This window comes from Lampris incognitus, chromosome 10 (genome assembly GCF_029633865.1).
Source record: "Lampris incognitus isolate fLamInc1 chromosome 10, fLamInc1.hap2, whole genome shotgun sequence".
In the NCBI taxonomy this organism is placed as follows: Eukaryota; Metazoa; Chordata; class Actinopteri; order Lampriformes; family Lampridae; genus Lampris; species Lampris incognitus.
The window spans coordinates 59,441,543-59,460,999 of record NC_079220.1 but is presented as its reverse complement, the minus strand read 5'-3'; the positions used below and the strand labels follow the sequence as shown (position 1 = coordinate 59,460,999).

The 19,457-nt window shown below is 49.9% G+C and overlaps 1 protein-coding gene across 3 annotated transcripts in view; it reads right to left on the bottom strand.

The window, feature by feature from the left end:
• The window catches only part of spag9a (sperm associated antigen 9a), a 112,974-nt gene that overhangs the window by 73,811 nt on the left and 19,706 nt on the right, over positions 1-19,457 (bottom strand). For 2 of the 3 annotated variants that reach the window (XM_056287509.1, XM_056287510.1), the window contains exons 3-6: positions 10,378-10,448; positions 10,172-10,260; positions 7,817-7,967; positions 269-355 (exon numbers count right to left, since the gene is read on the bottom strand). In XM_056287509.1, coding sequence (XP_056143484.1) covers positions 269-355; positions 7,817-7,967; positions 10,172-10,260; positions 10,378-10,448 — 398 coding nt within the window. The remainder of the gene's footprint in view (positions 1-268; positions 356-7,816; positions 7,968-10,171; positions 10,261-10,377; positions 10,449-19,457) is intronic. The other variant, XM_056287511.1, reaches the window with a different exon arrangement.

Sequence of the window (19,457 nt, the reverse complement as noted above, 5' to 3'; positions counted from 1 at the left end):
GAACAGAGGGATGCCTGGGAATCTTTTTTTATTTCACTTAACATCTGAACTTTTAAAGACATGAGAATCTATATTGAAGATGTGGTTGCAAGTAGCTGTTGTGAAATGCTTTAAAAAACACAAAGAGGTGGTGCTTTTGAGGAAAGATGGAAGCAAGACCATTGCTTTGCTCACAGACACGCAAACAAACGTGGTGTCATATCACCACTGCTGCCCTAGCAAGCACATTGCAATTGGTACATCTGCCAGTCCCCATTTATCCAACTACCTTGCAGTCGTCTGCCAGTGAATTCCCCCAAGAAGTGTCCTGCGCACTCCTTCCCTCCCTTTTCCGTGGGGGGTCGTCCAAGTCTAACTGCTTGGGGGGAAAAGAATTATAATGAGGCAAATGTTTGCAGAAGTAATTAGACAGAGATGCACACATGAGGATGCATGTTGTGCATGTGTGTGGATTGAACAGGAAAAGCATTTTGTGTATGTGACTGCATGCACACCTGTGTAAATGTAGAAATCAACCAGTTTGCAAGCTTACTGACTGAAAAGCAAGACTTCCAGTGTTAACGTTCCCAATTGGCCAAACAGCAAGTTGAACAATGCATTTCATTCCCAGCAGCAGTCCAAACCCTTAACTGGTGGAGCTTCCCAAGATGGTTCCAGAGACATCTGATTCCTGTGCGTCACGCTTTCAAAATGCCAAGTATGCAAGGACAGAAGCATGCTTTATTGCTTTGGAGCCCCTTTGTATGACACAAATTTCAGTGATTTGGAATAAATAACTATCTAAGCATCAAAAGCAGTGGAAAGGTTTGTGGACCTAAAGCCATGGCTAGGTTGATGGCTATGGCTAGAATGATGCTATATGTGAATGATGCTATATGTAAATGAGGCTATATGTAAATGATGCTATATGTGAATGATGCTATATGTAAATGATGTTATATGTAAATGATGCTATATGTAAATGATGTTATATGTAAATGCTATTTGTGAATGATGCTATATGTAAATTATGCTATATGTAAATGATACTATATGTGAATGATGCTATATGTAAATGATGCTATATGTAAATGATGCTATATGTGTAGACGATCATGCCAGCCATGATGGCATGATAGTCTACACACTTCACCAACCTGAACTTTTTACTCGCAGGACATCAGAGAGCAAGACATTCTATCCCATAAATAGGTACAATACTACTACTACTACTACTATTACTACTACTACTACTACTACTTTCGGCTGCTCCCGTTAGGGGTCGCCACAGCAGATCATCTGTTTCCATTTCTTCCTGTCCTCTGCATCTTCCTCTGTCACACCAGCCACCTGCATGTCCTCCCTCACCACATCCATAAACCTCCTCTTTGGCCTTCCTCTTCTCCTCTTCCCTGGCAGCTCCATATTCAGCATCCTTCTCCCTATATACCAAGCATCTCTGCTCCACACATGTCCAAACCATCTAAATCTTGCCTCTCTTGCTTTGTCTCCAAACCGTCCAACCTGAGCTGTCCCTCTAATATACTCGTTCCTAATCCTGTCCTTCTTCATCACTCCCAGTGAAAATCTTATCATCTTCAACTCTGCCACCTCCAGCTCCTCCTCCTGTCTTTTCATCAGTGCCACTGTCTCCAGACCATATAACATAGCTGCCATATATATACCATAAACCCAGCCACTCAGGATGCACAAGCCAGTGCACTCTTAGTGCCGGTCCCAAGCCTGGATAAATGGGGAGGGTTGCGTCAGGAAGGGCGTCTGGCGTAAAATCTTTGCCAAATCAAATATGCAGATCATAAATAAGATTTCCATAAATAGGTACAATGTGCCACAGAAATGTGCTTATCTAGAAAAGACTTGCACATCAAAGCCACCCGTGCTGAAGAGGTCATGGTTCAACGATGACTGTCCCGTAGCAAAGATTACATAAAAGCCAATCACATTCAAGCTGGGCTATTTTTCCCTGACTGGCTGCAAGCCATACAGTGGCATTGCTCCCATCATGCACCACGCTAAAAAGCTCATGTCCTATTTCAACAAAAATACAGCAGCAGGATGAAATAACATCACCCTCCGAATGGTTCCAGCCACAGAGATGAAAAAACAAAACCCACGCAGTCATGTGCACTGCTTACGTCCATCACTTACTACACGAGGAAAGAGCTCAAGATCAGTTTAGGGCAACACTGATGTAATAATGGTTGTACAAAGGATGGCTTAGCTCATAAGAACTTTATAGCAGTAACATACAAATTTAAATTCTAGGAGGTACAAATTACACGACATAACAAAAAGTTCCCCTGCCAATCAAAGTCATTTTGAGTAAAGCCCTTATAACCATGTTATCATCCAGGTAATGGGAACCAGCTCCTACCCCGACACCATGGAGAGAACCCTGACCAGCTGCATCTCAGTGTGCTATGACATCACTAGACCAGAAAGCTCTGCAGCGGGTTGTCAAGGACCATAGAGAGCATCCTGACCAGCTGCATCTCAGTGTGCTACAACTTCAGTAGACCAGAAAGCTCTGCAGCGGGTTGTCAAGGACCATAGAGAGCATCCTGACCAGCTGCATCTCAGTGTGCTACGACATCAGTAGACCAGAAAGCCCTGCAGCGGGTCGTCAAGGACCATTGAGAGATCCTGACCAGCTGCATCTCAGTGTGCTACGACATCAGTAGACCATAAAGCTCTGCAGCAGGTTGTCAAGAACCATAGAGAGCATCCTGACCAGCTGCATCTCAGTGTGCTACCACATCAGTAGACCAGAAAGCCCTGCAGCGGGTCGTCAAGGACCATAGAGAGATCCTGACCAGCTGCATCTCAGTGTGCTACGACATCAGTAGACCATAAAGCTCTGCAGCAGGTTGTCAAGAACCATAGAGAGCATCCTGACCAGCTGCATCTCAGTGTGCTACCACATCAGTAGACCAGAAAGCCCTGCAGCGGGTTGTCAAGGACCATAGAAAGCATCATGACAAGCTACCAACGCCCGACGCTAATAGAGCCATAGATATGAGTGGCTCTTTTGTGTACCGATGTTTGGCCGGTACACAAAAGAGCCACTCATTTCTATGGACGGGCGTTGGTAACCATCGGGACACAAAGAGCGATGGACATCTATAGCTGACAATGACTCCAAGAGGATAAATTCTGAGTCTCATCACCAGCCAGTCAGACTAGCTTCATCTAGTCAGAAAGGCACGAACTGAGAAAGCCTCTTGGATGAGAGGCGAAAACGTCTTCACGGATATACAGTGCATCCGGAAAGTATTCACACCCCTTCACTTTCCCCACATTTTGTTATGTTACAGCCTTATTCCAAAACGGATCGAATTCCTTTTTTTTCCTCATCAATCTACACACAATACCCCATAATGACAAAGTGAAAAAGGTTTTTTAGAAATTTTTGCAAATTTATTAAAAATAAAAAACTGAAATATTGCATGTACATAAGTATTCACACCCTTTACTCAGTACTTGGTTGAGGCACCCTTGGCAGCAATTACAGCCTCAAGTCTTCTTGGGTATGAAGCTACAAGCTTGGCACACCTATATTTGGGGTATTTCTCCCATTCTTCTCTGCAGATCCTCTCGAGCTCTGTAAGGTTAGATGGGGAGCGTCGCTGCACAGCTATTTTCAGGTCTTTCCAGAGATGTTCAATGGGGTTCAAGTCTGGGCTCTGGCTGGGCCACTCAAGGACATTCACAGACTTGTCCCGAAGCCACTCCTTCATCGTCTTGGCTGTGTGCTTAGGGTCATTGTCGTGTTGAAAGGTAAACCTTCGCCCTAGTCTGAGGTCCTGAGCGCTCTGGAGCAGGTTTTCATCAAGGATGTGTTTTTAATGACAATACATTGAATTGAACTGAAATTGAAACAAAAAACCATTCCAAACTATGTATCCTGATGATGCAGACTTCAATAAGCTTCCCTGAACATTTCACGTGGGCAGTAAGCCGGTTCATTTCATATGGGCAAGAAGCCGGTTCATTTCATGTGGGCAGGAAGCCGGTTCATTTCATATGGGCAAGAAGCCGGTTCATTTCATGTGGGCAGTAAGCCAGTTCATTTCATATGGGCAAGAAGCCGGTTCATTTCATGTGGGCAGGAAGCCGGTTCATTTCACGTGGGCAGGAAGCCAGTTCATTTCACGTGGGCAGTAAGCCGGTTCATTTCACGTGGGCAGTAAGACGGTTCATTTCATGTGGGCAGGAAGCAGGTTCATTTCATGTGGGCAGTAAGCCGGTTCATTTCACGTGGGCAGTAAGCCGGTTCATTTCACGTGGGCAGTAAGCCGGTTCATTTCATGTGGGCAGGAAACCGGTTCATTTCACGTGGGCAGGAAGCCGGTTCATTTCACGTGGGCAGGAAGCCAGTTCATTTTACGTGGGCAAGAAGCCGGTTCATTTCACGTGGGCAGTAAGACGGTTCATTTCCACTGGGCAGGAAGCAGGTTCATTTCATGTGGGCAGTAAGCCGGTTCATTTCATGTGGGCAGTAAGCCGGTTCATTTCCAGTGGGCAGGAAGCCGGTTCATTTCATGTGGGCAGGAAGCCGGTTTATTTCACGTGGGCAGGAAGCCGGTTTATTTCACGTGGGCAGGAAGCCGGTTCATTTCATGTGGGCAGTAAGCCGGTTCATTTCATGTGGGCAGGAAGCCGGTTCATTTCATGTGGGCAGGAAGCCGGTTTATTTCATGTGGGCAGGAAGCCGGTTTATTTCACGTGGGCAGGAAGCCGGTTCATTTCACGTGGGCAGGAAGCCGGTTCATTTCATGTGGGCAGGAAGCAGGTTCATTTCCAGTGGGCAGGAAGCCGGTTTATTTCACGTGGGCAGGAAGCCGGTTCATTTCACGTGGGCAGGAAGCCGGTTCATTTCATGTGGGCAGTAAGCCAGTTCATTTCATGTGGGCAGTAAGCCGGTTCATTTCATGTGGGCAGGAAGCCGGTTCATTTCACGTGGGCAGGAAGCCGGTTCATTTCACGTGGGCAGTAAGCCGGTTCATTTCATGTGGGCAGGAAGCCGGTTCATTTCACGTGGGCAGTAAGACGGTTCATTTCCAGTGGGCAGGAAGCAGGTTCATTTCATGTGGGCAGTAAGCCGGTTCATTTCATGTGGGCAGGAAACCGGTTCATTTCATGTGGGCAAGAAGCCGGTTCATTTCACGTGGGCAGTAAGCCGGTTCATTTCCAGTGGGCAGGAAGCAGGTTCATTTCATGTGGGCAGGAAGCAGGTTCATTTCACGTGGGCAGGAAGCCGGTTCATTTCCAGTGGGCAGGAAGCAGGTTCATTTCATGTGGGCAGTAAGCCGGTTCATTTCATGTGGGCAGGAAGCCGGTTCATTTCATGTGGGCAAGAAGCCGGTTCATTTCACGTGGGCAGGAAGCCAGTTCATTTCCAGTGGGCAGGAAGCAGGTTCATTTCATGTGGGCAGGAAGCAGGTTCATTTCACGTGGGCAGGAAGCCGGTTCATTTCACGTGGGCAGTAAGCCGGTTCATTTCATGTGGGCAGTAAGCCAGTTCATTTCATGTGGGCAGGAAGCCGGTTCATTTCCAGTGGGAAGGAAGCCGGTTCATTTCACGTGGGCAGGAAGCCGGTTCATTTCACGTGGGCAATAAGCCGGTTCATTTCACGTGGGCAGGAAGCCGGTTCATTTCACGTGGGCAATAAGCCGGTTCATTTCACCTGACAGTGAGGAGTTTCATAGGGGGACGTAGCACGTGGAGATCACGCTATTACCCCCAGTTCCCCTTCCCCCCTGAACAAGCATCCTGACCGACCAGAGGAGGCGCTAGTGCAGCGACCACGACACATATCCACATCCGGCTTCCCACCGGCAGACATGGCCAATTGTGTCTGTAGGGACGCCTGACCAAGCCAGAGGTAACACGGGGATTCCAACCGGTGAGCCCTGTGTTGTTAGGCAACGGAACAGGCCGCTGTGCCACCCGGACGGCCCCCCAATCCCGAGTCTATATTTGTAATGGGGGTATTAATTAATGACTTTGCAATGTCAGCAACACTCGTTTGACCTCACACCACAAAACAAATCAAGAAACGCCAGAGGAATAATCACAATCAGGACATTTCTCTTTTCACAATCAGGACATGTCTCTTTTCACAATTAGGACGTGTCTCTTTTCACAATTAGGACGTGTCTCTTCTAACAACAGGACATGTCTCTTTTCACAATCAGGACGTGTCTCTTTTCACAATCAGGATGTGTCTTTTCACAATCAGGACATGTCTCTTTTCACAATAAGGACATGTCTCTTTTCAATATCAGGACATGTCTCTTTTCACAATCAGGATGTGTCTTTTCACAATCAGGACATGTCTCTTTTCACAATCAGGACATGTCTCTCCTAACAACAGGACATGTCTGTTTTCACAATCAGAACATGTCTCTTTTCAAAATCAGGATGTGTCTTTTCACAATCAGGACATGTCTCTTTTCACAATCACAGCATGTCTCTTTTCACAATCCGGACACGTCTCTTCATAATCAGGACATGTCTCTTTTCACAATCACAGCATGTCTCTTTTCACAGTCAGGACATGTCTCTTTTCTCAATCAGGACATGTCTCTTTTCAAAATCAGGACATGTCTCCTCACAATCTGGACGTGTCTCTTTTCAAAATCAGGACATGTCTCTTTTCATAATCCGGACATGTTTCTTCACAATCAGGACATGTCTCTTTTCACAATCACAGCATGTCTCTTTTCACAATCAGGACATGCCTCTTCACAATTTGGACGTGTCTCTTTTCACAAACAGGACGTGTCTCTTTCCACAATCCGGACATGTCTCTTCACAATCAGGACATGTCTCTTTTCACAATCAGGACATGTCTCTTTTCACAATCAGGACATGTCTCTTTTCAAAATCAGGACATGTCTCTTCACATTCAAGACGTGTCTCTTTCACAATCAGGACGTGTCTCTTTTCACAATCAGGAGATGTCTCTTCTAACAGTCAGGACATGTCTCTTTTCACAATCAGGACATGTCTCTTCTAACAGTCAGGACATGTCTCTTTTCACAATCAGGACATGTCTCTTTTCAAAATCAGGACATGTCTCTTCACAATCTGGACATGTCTCTTTTCACAATCAGGACGTGTCTCTTTCCACAATCCGGACATGTCTCTTCACAATCAGGACATGTCTCTTTTCACAATCACAGCATGTCTCTTCATAATCAGGACGTGTCTCTTTTCAAAATCAGGACATGTCTCTTCTAACAGTCAGGACATGTCTCTTTTCACAATCAGGACATGTCTCTTTTCAAAATCAGGACATGTCTCTTCACAATCTGGACGTGTCTCTTTTCACAATCAGGACGTGTCTCTTTCCACAATCCGGACATGTCTCTTCACAATTAGGACATGTCTCTTCTAACAATAAGGACATGTCTCTTTTCACAATCAGGACATGTCTCTTTTCACAATCAGGACATGTCTCTTTTCAAAATCAGGACATGTCTCTTCACAATCAAGACGTGTCTCTTTCACAATCAGGATGTGTCTCTTTTCACAATCAGGACGTATCTCTTTTCACAATCAGGAGATGTCTCTTCTAACAATCAGGACATGTCTCTTTTCAAAATCAGGACATGTCTCTTTTCACAATCAGGACGTGTCTCTTTTCACAATCAAGACGTGTCTCTTTTCATAATCAGGATGTGTGTCTTTTCACAATCCAGACATGTCTCTTCACAATCAGGATGTGTCTCTTTTCACAATCAGTACATGTCTCTTCTGAGCAGCATTTCCCAAACAAGCCCCCACCACCACACCGACCGGCAGGCCTACCTTGAGGCTAGTGTTGGAGCGTGGCTCCGCTTGGTCTGTGAACCTCCAACCCTCCGTGCTCGGTGTCTCTGCCCTGGTCTGGTGGTCAGGAATCAGCAGAGAACCCCCAGAGGATGATGGGAAGACCCCCAGAGAAAGGGGACGTTCTCTCCTGTTAAGACAAGGAGGCAAGGAAAAGGCCCATTTGATTCTGTATGTGTTGCATGTGTATGTGTGGCATGTGTATGTGTATGTATGGCATGTGTATGTATATGTATGGCATGTGTATGTACGGCATGTGTATGTATATTTATGGCATGTGTATGTGTGGCATGTGTATGTACGGCATGTGTATGTATTTGTATGGCATGTGTATGTATGGCATTTGTATGTATGGCATGTGTATGTATATGTATGGCATGTGTATGTGTATGTATGGTATGTGTATGTATGACATGTGTATGTATGGTATGTGTATGGCATGTGTATGTATGGTATGAGTATGTATGCCATGTGTATGTGTATGTGTATGTGTATGTATGGCATGTGTATGTGTGGTAAGTGTATGTATGGCATGTGTATGTGTGGCATGTGTATGTGTGGCATGTGTATGTATGCTATGTGTATGTATATGTATGCTATGTGTATGTGTGGTATGTGTATGTATGGTATGTGTATGTATGCCATGTGTATGTATGGTATGTGTATGTATGACGTGTATGTGTGGTATGTGTATGTATGGTATGTGTATGGCATGTGTATGTGTATGTATGGTATGAGTATGAGTATGTATGCCATGTGTATGTGTATTTATGGCATGTGTATGTATGGTAAGTGTATGTATGGCATGTGTATGTGTGGCATGTGTATGTGTGGCATGTGTATGTGTGGCATGTGTATGTATATGTATGGCATGTGTATGTGTATGTATGGTAAGTGTATGTATGGCATGTGTATGTGTGGTATGTGTATGTATGGTATGTGTATGGCATGTGTATGTGTATGTATGGTAAGTGTATGTATGGCATGTGTATGTGTGGCATGTGTATGTGTGGCATGTGTATGTATGCTATGTGTATGTATATGTAGGCTATGTGTATGTGTGGTACGTGTATGTATGGTATGTGTATGTATGCCATGTATATGTGTGGTATGTGTATGTATGACATGTGTATGTGTGGTATGTGTATGTATATGTATGGCATGTGTATGTATGACAGGTGTATGTGTGGTATATGTATGTATGGTATGTGCATGTGTATGTGTGGTATATGTATGTATGGCATGTGTATGTATGGTATGTGCATGTGTATGTGTGGTATGTGTATGTATGGCACGTGGGTGATTGTTCCTGAAGCATGGAGTCTAAGTTGAGCCGACGTAAATGCAACCACCGGCCTTTTTGGTAAAGGTTTTGATTTCTTAAGATGGAGGATTATTTCACATTCAAGCTGACTTCAGATTTGATTAAAGGCACTGAGTTATGGGACAGCTACCTACATCCACCCTACATCCATCCTTTGAACCGCCTGTCCTGCTCTCAGGGTCGTGGGGATGGTGGAGCCTATCCCAGCAGCCATTGGGCGGCAGGCGGGGAGACACCCGCCAGACCATCACACACACACACACACACACACACACACACACACACACACACACACACACACACACACACACACACACACCTAGGGACAATTTAGTACAGCCGATTCACCTGACCTACATGTCTTTGAGTCACCTGACCTACATGTCTTTGAGTCACCTGATCTACATGTCTTTGATTCAGCTGATCTACATGTCTTTGAGTCACCTGACCTACATGTCTTTGAGTCACCTGACCTACACGTCTTTGATTCACCTGACCTACATGTCTTTGATTCAGCTGACCTACATGTGTTTGATTCAGCTGTCCTACATGTCTTTGAGTCACCTGACCTACATGTCTTTGAGTCACCTGACCTACATGTCTTTGAGTCACCTGACCTACATGTCTTTTGACTGTGGGAGGAAACCGGAGCCCCCGGAGGAAACCCACGCAGACACAGGAAGAACATGCAAACTCTACACAGAGGACAACCCCCAAGGTTGGACTACCCCGGGGTTCGAACCCAGGACCTTCTTGCAGTGAGGCGACCGCGCTAACCACTGCGCCGCCATGCCGCCAGCTACATAGTATATGTATTTTGAAAATGCAAATGTTCATTACATTTATACCCTTTGTGAACACTGAAGAAGAAACTCCTCTTCATCACGAGTCACAGGTGGAGTAAAATGCTCTGCTGACAATGACCACACCTAATGTAAAAATGTGACATAAACAAAGGGACACCATTTCAACCATTCCCATCCGTCATGCAAACGCGAGCATCCGTTTACCTAACTCTGGCCAGCGCCCCCGAGTCCGTGGTCTCACTCATCTGCTGCAGTTTGATTCTCTCCACATGCTCCATGTAATTATGGATCATCTACAAAAGGGAGAAGAAGGATGTTCAGGAAGATTGCACCCATGAGCACTATTCTACACGCCAAACAACTTCACAGCTAGAGCGCTCGTGCCAAACGCATGCTTTCTCTCCCCTTACCTCGGTGTGTCGCTGATGTAGGGAGTTGTACTCCTTCTTCAGCTCTGACTCCCTCTCCTCCAACCTGCCAACTGGACAAGCACATCACATCAGTCAGTCCATCAATCAAGCAAGAACTCACGATGGGAAACGGGGCATCTTTGGTCCTAATCTGCTTGCTGGTAAGTGTCAAAAATGCCAGTTTAAATGGTGAAAATAAGTCTTAAGTTTGTCACTTGCGATAGGAACACAGCACAGCCAGGGCAGTAAAATTCTTACTTAAAGTTGTTCTCAGTAATAACAATTTAGAAAAAGACATCAAACACAGAAATAAGCAAAGTTAAAAAAAAATCTTATGCCTTTAAAACAACGGATAACATTAGTACGATGGCAGTGGAGCAGAGGACCAGACAGAATAGTGTCATGAAATGATACCATTAGTATGACTGTCAAATTATAATAATTACCTCTTGGATTGAGATGGGCAAACCACGTGGTGACCCCATTTAAAAATAAGGCCAGCACAGGTATTTCAAAATGTAACTGCTCTACCAGCTAGGAAATGGGAGTCCCAGAGGTTCCATAATCCCCCTCAAATAGTTATAAATGGGGGGCGATTTAGTAAGTGACAGAAACACCTAATCCCCTATTAGTGTGTCAGGCTTTAGCTTAAGCCATGCAAAGAGCTGTAGCAACAGCTATGACGCGGGGCTATCATCAGATACAGCAGCTAAATCCCTGCAGTGTTTGGTGGGGGTCTGCCTACACGTGTACTTAAGACACCACTTAGGGATTTTGCTCCACAATCATGACTAATCATATTCTGGCAGACAAATAATTATGGCAGGGGAGAAGGGCTCTGCAAATAGGAAATAACTGAATTCAGCTAATATTTTTATGATATAATACGGTATTATAGATTCCGCCTCTGGTGTGGGAAGATGGCTGTGCGAATTCATGTTTGCAACAGCCTCACCCAGTGCCGTCCATGCAATGTCTTTGTCCACATCTAAGTTTTGTCTTCGTTTGATGGCTGGGAGAGCTGGTGCTGGATCGGCTAGGAGAACGGGGCAGGCTAAGCTAACTGCTAGCCCATGCAGACTGGCAGTTCCGATAACACTGAGGGCGGTCTGCTGGCGACCTCACCTGGCGTTGACTCTGGTGTTTTGATGTTGTGAGGAGTGGGGGGAAGTGTGTCGAGGGTGTCTGGCTGGGAGAGCTGGCGCTGGATTGGCTGGGAGAGCTCGGTCTGCTTTGTCCAGTGGGCCCGAGGACCATAGCCCCTGCCTGGAGCTGCGCCAGAGGAGGAAACGCCAAGGGCGGTTTGACAGGACGCGGAGGCGTGGTGGGCTAAGCTAACTGCTAGCCCATGCAGACCGGTGGTTCTGCAGTCATCCTGGCTGGTGTTCGTTCCCTTGGACAGTGATGTTTTGTTTAGTTTGGATAGGTGTGTTTGGGTATGTGTGTTCTTGTAGTTTTTGGATGCGTTGTTGTGTTTGTGTTGTACTGCTGTGGGCTGAGGGAAACGGCATTTCCTTTCACTTCATGTACACAAGCGCGTGAAGTGAAATGGTAATGAAGTGTTCCTGATTCCTGATTCATAATGCTCACATCAAAACAACGAACAAAAAGTCCAGCCTCAGGCATGTGGGACAGCTGAGACATAAGGCCGCGGTTAAACAAACTAACATGTGGTTAATTACCCTGCGGGGCTAAAATAGTCTTACTGTTGCATGCAAGGGCATGTCGGGAGCAATAACAGTGCAGTAAACAGTACTGCCAACACTGCTCTTCCCCTGCAGCACGTGGGCACCAGTTTCACGCTGGTGACATCATGACAGACGGCTGTAACCCCTGCAGCACGCGGGCACCAGTTTCACGCTGGTGACATCATGACAGACGGCTGTAACCCCTGCAGCACGCGGGCACCAGTTTCACGTTGGTGACATCATGACAGACGGCTGTAACCCCTGCAGCACGCGGGGACCAGTTTCACGCTGGTGACATCATGACAGACGGCTGTAACCCCTGCAGCACGCGGGCACCAGTTTCACGTTGGTGACATCATGACAGACGGCTGTAACCCCTGGAGGACGTGGGGACCAGTTTCACGTTGGTGACATCATGAGAGACGGCTGTAACCCCTGCAGCACGTGGGCACCAGTTTCACGTTGGTGACATCATAACACACGGCTGTAACCCCTGCAGCACGTGGGCACCAGTTTCACGTTGGTGACATCATAACACACGGCTGTAACCCCTGCAGCACGTGGGCACCAGTTTCACGTTGGTGACATCATGACAGACGGCTGTAACCCCTACAGCACGTGGGGACCAGTTTCACGCTGGTGACATCATGACACACGGCTGTAACCCCTGCAGCACGTGGGCACCAGTTTCACGCTGGTGACATCATGACAGACGGCTGTAACCCCTGCAACACGTGGGCACCAGTTTCACGTTGGTGACATCATGACAGACGGCTGTAACCCCTGCAGCACGTGGGCACCAGTTTCACGCTGGTGACATCATGACAGACGGCTGTAACCCCTGCAGCACGTGGGGACCAGTTTCACGTTGGTGACATCATGAGAGACGGCTGTAACCCCTGCAGCACGTGGGCACCAGTTTCACGTTGGTGACATCATGACAGACGGCTGTAACCCCTGCAGCACGTGGGCACCAGTTTCACGCTGGTGACATCATGACACACGGCTGTAACCCCTGCAGCACGTGGGGACCAGTTTCACGTTGGTGACATCATGAGAGACGGCTGTAACCCCCTGCAGCACGTGGGGACCAGTTTCACGTTGGTGACATCATAACACACAGCTGTAACCCCTGCAGCACGTGGGGACCAGTTTCACGCTGGTGACATCATGACAGACGGCTGTAACCCCTGCAGCACGCGGGGACCAGTTTCACGTTGGTGACATCATGACAGACGGCTGTAACCCCTGCAACACGTGGGGACCAGTTTCACGTTGGTGACATCATGACAGACGGCTGTAACCCCTGCAGCACGTGGGGACCAGTTTCACGCTGGTGACATCATGACAGACAGCTGTAACCCCTGCAGCACGTGGGCACCAGTTTCACGTTGGTGACATCATGACAGACGGCTGTAACCCCCTGCAGCACGTGGGGACCAGTTTCAAGCTGGTGACATCATGACACACGGCTGTAACCCCTGCAGCACGTGGGGACCAGTTTCACGTTGGTGACATCATAACACACGGCTGTAACCCCTGCAGCACGTGGGGACCAGTTTCACGCTGGTGACATCATGACACACGGCTGTAACCCCTGCAGCACGTGGGCACCAGTTTCACGTTGGTGACATCATAACACACGGCTGTAACCCCTGCAGCACGTGGGCACCAGTTTCACGCTGGTGACATCATGACACACGGCTGTAACCCCTGCAGCACGTGGGGACCAGTTTCACGTTGGTGACATCATAACACACGGCTGTAACCCCTGCAGCACGTGGGGACCAGTTTCACGCTGGTGACATCATGACACACGGCTGTAACCCCTGCAGCACGTGGGCACCAGTTTCACGTTGGTGACATCATGACAGACGGCTGTAACCCCTGCAGCACGTGGGCACCAGTTTCACGTTGGTGACATCATGACAGACGGCTGTAACCCCTACAGCACGTGGGGACCAGTTTCACGCTGGTGACATCATGACACACGGCTGTAACCCCTGCAGCACGTGGGCACCAGTTTCACGCTGGTGACATCATGACAGACGGCTGTAACCCCTGCAACACGTGGGCACCAGTTTCACGTTGGTGACATCATGACACACGGCTGTAACCCCTGCAGCACGTGGGCACCAGTTTCACGCTGGTGACATCATGACAGACGGCTGTAACCCCTGCAGCACGTGGGGACCAGTTTCACGTTGGTGACATCATGAGAGACGGCTGTAACCCCTGCAGCACGTGGGCACCAGTTTCACGTTGGTGACATCATGACAGACGGCTGTAACCCCTGCAGCACGTGGGCACCAGTTTCACGCTGGTGACATCATGAGAGACGGCTGTAACCCCTGCAGCACGTGGGGACCAGTTTCACGTTGGTGACATCATGAGAGACGGCTGTAACCCCTGCAGCACGTGGGCACCAGTTTCACGTTGGTGACATCATGACAGACGGCTGTAACCCCTGCAGCACGTGGGCACCAGTTTCACGCTGGTGACATCATGAGAGACGGCTGTAACCCCTGCAGCACGTGGGCACCAGTTTCACGTTGGTGACATCATGAGAGACGGCTGTAACCCCCTGCAGCACGTGGGGACCAGTTTCACGCTGGTGACATCATGACAGACAGCTGTAACCCCTGCAGCACGTGGGCACCAGTTTCACGCTGGTGACATCATGAGAGACGGCTGTAACCCCTGCAGCACGTGGGGACCAGTTTCACGTTGGTGACATCATAACACACAGCTGTAACCCCTGCAGCACGTGGGCACCAGTTTCACGCTGGTGACATCATGAGAGACGGCTGTAACCCCTGCAGCACGTGGGCACCAGTTTCACGTTGGTGACATCATGACAGACGGCTGTAACCCCTGCAGCACGTGGGGACCAGTTTCACGCTGGTGACATCATGACAGACGGCTGTAACCCCTGCAGCACGTGGGGACCAGTTTCACGCTGGTGACATCATGACACACGGCTGTAACCCCTGCAGCACGTGGGGACCAGTTTCACGTTGGTGACATCATGACACACGGCTGTAACCCCTGCAGCACGTGGGGACCAGTTTCACGTTGGTGACATCATGACACACGGCTGTAACCCCTGCAGCACGTGGGCACCAGTTTCACGTTGGTGACATCATGACACACGGCTGTAACCCCTGCAGCACGTGGGGACCAGTTTCACGTTGGTGACATCATGACACACGGCTGTAACCCCTGCAGCACGTGGGGACCAGTTTCACGCTGGTGACATCATGACAGACGGCTGTAACCCCTGCAGCACGCGGGGACCAGTTTCACGTTGGTGACATCATGACAGACGGCTGTAACCCCTGCAACACGTGGGGACCAGTTTCACGTTGGTGACATCATGACAGACGGCTGTAACCCCTGCAGCACGTGGGGACCAGTTTCACGCTGGTGACATCATGACAGACAGCTGTAACCCCTGCAGCACGTGGGCACCAGTTTCACGTTGGTGACATCATGACAGACGGCTGTAACCCCCTGCAGCACGTGGGGACCAGTTTCAAGCTGGTGACATCATAACACACGGCTGTAACCCCTGCAGCACGTGGGGACCAGTTTCACGCTGGTGACATCATGACACACGGCTGTAACCCCTGCAGCACGTGGGCACCAGTTTCACGTTGGTGACATCATGACACACGGCTGTAACCCCTGCAGCACGTGGGCACCAGTTTCACGTTGGTGACATCATGACACACGGCTGTAACCCCTGCAGCACGTGGGCACCAGTTTCACGTTGGTGACATCATAACACACGGCTGTAACCCCTGCAGCACGTGGGGACCAGTTTCACGTTGGTGACATCATGACAGACGGCTGTAACCCCTGCAGCACGTGGGGACCAGTTTCACGTTGGTGACATCATAACACACGGCTGTAACCCCTGCAGCACGTGGGGACCAGTTTCACGTTGGTGACATCATGACAGACGGCTGTAACCCCTGCAGCACGTGGGGACCAGTTTCACGTTGGTGACATCATGACACACGGCTGTAACCCCTGCAGCACGTGGGCACCGGTTTCACGTTGGTGACATCATGACACACGGCTGTAACCCCTGCAGCACGTGGGGACCAGTTTCACGTTGGTGACATCATGACACACGGCTGTAACCCCTGCAGCACGTGGGGACCAGTTTCACGTTGGTGACATCATGACACACGGCTGTAACCCCTGCAGCACGTGGGGACCAGTTTCATGCTGGTGACATCATGACACACGGCTGTAACCCCTGCAGCACGTGGGGACCAGTTTCACGTTGGTGACATCATGACACACGGCTGTAACCCCTGCAACACGTGGGGACCAGTTTCACGTTGGTGACATCATGACACACGGCTGTAACCCCTGCAGCACGTGGGGACCAGTTTCACGTTGGTGACATCATGACAGACGGCTGTAACCCCTGCAGCACGTGGGCACCAGTTTCACGTTGGTGACATCATAACACACGGCTGTAACCCCTGCAGCACGTGGGGACCAGTTTCACGTTGGTGACATCATGACAGACGGCTGTAACCCCTGCAGCACGTGGGCACCAGTTTCACGTTGGTGACATCATGACAGACGGCTGTAACCCCTGCAGCACGTGGGGACCAGTTTCACGTTGGTGACATCATGACAGACGGCTGTAACCCCTGCAGCACGTGGGGACCAGTTTCACGCTGGTGACATCATGACAGACGGCTGTAACCCCTGCAGCACGTGGGCACCAGTTTCACGTTGGTGACATCATAACAGACGGCTGTAACCCCTGCAACACGTGGGGACCAGTTTCACGTTGGTGACATCATGACACACGGCTGTAACCCCTGCAGCACGTGGGCACCAGTTTCACGTTGGTGACATCATGACACACGGCTGTAACCCCTGCAGCACGTGGGGACCAGTTTCACGTTGGTGACATCATGACACACAGCTGTAACCCCTGCAGCACGTGGGGACCAGTTTCACGCTGGTGATATCATGACAGACGGCTGTAACCCCTGCAGCACGTGGGCACCAGTTTCACGTTGGTGACATCATGACAGACGGCTGTAACCCCTGCAGCACGTGGGGACCAGTTTCACGTTGGTGACATCATGACAGACGGCTGTAACCCCTGCAGCACGTGGGGACCAGTTTCACGCTGGTGACATCATGACAGACGGCTGTAACCCCTGCAGCACGTGGGGACCAGTTTCACGTTGGTGACATCATGACAGACGGCTGTAACCCCTGCAGCACGCGGGCACCAGTTTCACGTTGGTGACATCATGACACACGGCTGTAACCCCTTTAGCACGTGGGCACCAGTTTCACGTTGGTGACATCATGACAGACGGCTGTAACCCCTGCAGCACGTGGGGACCAGTTTCACGTTGGTGACATCATGACACACGGCTGTAACCCCTGCAGCACGTGGGCACCAGTTTCACGTTGGTGACATCATGACACACGGCTGTAACCCCTGCAGCACGTGGGCACCAGTTTCACGTTGGTGACATCATGACAGACGGCTGTAACCCCTGCAGCACGTGGGGACCAGTTTCACGTTGGTGACATCATGACAGACGGCTGTAACCCCTGCAGCACGTGGGCACCATTTTCACGTTGGTGACATCATGACAGACGGCTGTAACCCCTGCAGCACGTGGGGACCAGTTTCACGCTGGTGGCATCATGACAGACGGATGTAACCCCTGCAGCACGTGGGCACCAGTTTCACGTTGGTGACATCATAACACACGGCTGTAACCCCTGCAGCACGTGGGCACCAGTTTCACGTTGGTGACATCATGACACACGGCTGTAACCCCTGCAGCACGTGGGGACCAGTTTCACGCTGGTGACATCATGACACACGGCTGTAACCCCTGCAGCACGTGGGGACCAGTTTCACGTTGGTGACATCATGACAGACGGCTGTAACCCCTGCAGCACGTGGGGACCAGTTTCACGTTGGTGACATCATGACACACGGCTGTAACCCCTGCAGCACGCGGGGACCAGTTTCACGTTGGTGACATCATGACAGACGGCTGTAACCCCTGCAGCACGTGGGCACCAGTTTCACGTTGGTGACATCATGACAGACGGCTGTAACCCCTGCAGCACGTGGGGACCAGTTTCACGTTGGTGACATCATAACAGACGGCTGTAACCCCTGCAGCACGTGGGCACCAGTTTCACGCTGGTGACATCATGACACACGGCTGTAACCCCTGCAGCACGTGGGCAACAGTTTCACGCTGGTAACATCATAACACACAGCTGTAACCCCTGCAGCACGTGGGGACCAGTTTCATGCTGGTGACATCATGAGAGACGGCTGTAACCCCTGCAGCACGTGGGCACCAGTTTCATGCTGATGACATCATGACAGACGGCTGTAACCCCTGCAGCACGTGGGGACCAGTTTCACGTTGGTGACATCATGACACACGGCTGTAACCCCTGCAGCACGTGGGCACCAGTTTCACGTTGGTGACATCATGACACACGGCTGTAACCCCTGCAGCACGTGGGGACCAGTTTCACGTTGGTGACATCATGACACACGGCTGTAACCCCTGCAGCACGTGGGCACCAGTTTCACGCTGGTGACATCATGACAGACGGCTGTAACCCCTGCAGCACGTGGGGACCAGTTTCACGTTGGTGACATCATGACAGACGGCTGTAACCCCTGCAGCACGTGGGCACCAGTTTCACGTTGGTGACATCATGACACACGGCTGTAACCCCTGCAGCACGTGGGCACCAGTTTCACGTTGGTGACATCATGACAGACGGCTGTAACCCCTGCAGCACGTGGGGACCAGTTTCACGTTGGTGATATCATGACAGACGGCTGTAACCCCTGCAGCACGTGGGCACCAGTTTCACGTTGGTGACATCATCACACACGGCTGTAACCCCTGCAGCACGTGGGCACCAGTTTCACGTTGGTGACATCATGACAGACGGCTGTAACCCCTGCAGCACGTGGGCACCAGTTTCACGTTGGTGACATCATCACACACGGCTGTAACCCCTGCAGCACGTGGGGACCAGTTTCACGTTGGTGACATCATGACAGACGGCTGTAACCCCTGCAGCACGTGGGCACCAGTTTCACGTTGGTGACATCATGACAGACGGCTGTAACCCCTGCAGCACGTGGGGACCAGTTTCACGTTGGTGACATCATGACACACGGCTGTAACCCCTGCAGCACGTGGGGACCAGTTTCACGCTGGTGACATCATGACAGACGGCTGTAACCCCTGCAGCACGTGGGGACCAGTTTCACGCTGGTGACATCATGACACACGGCTGTAACCCCTGCAGCACGTGGGGACCAGTTTCAAGCTGGTGACATCATGACAGACGGCT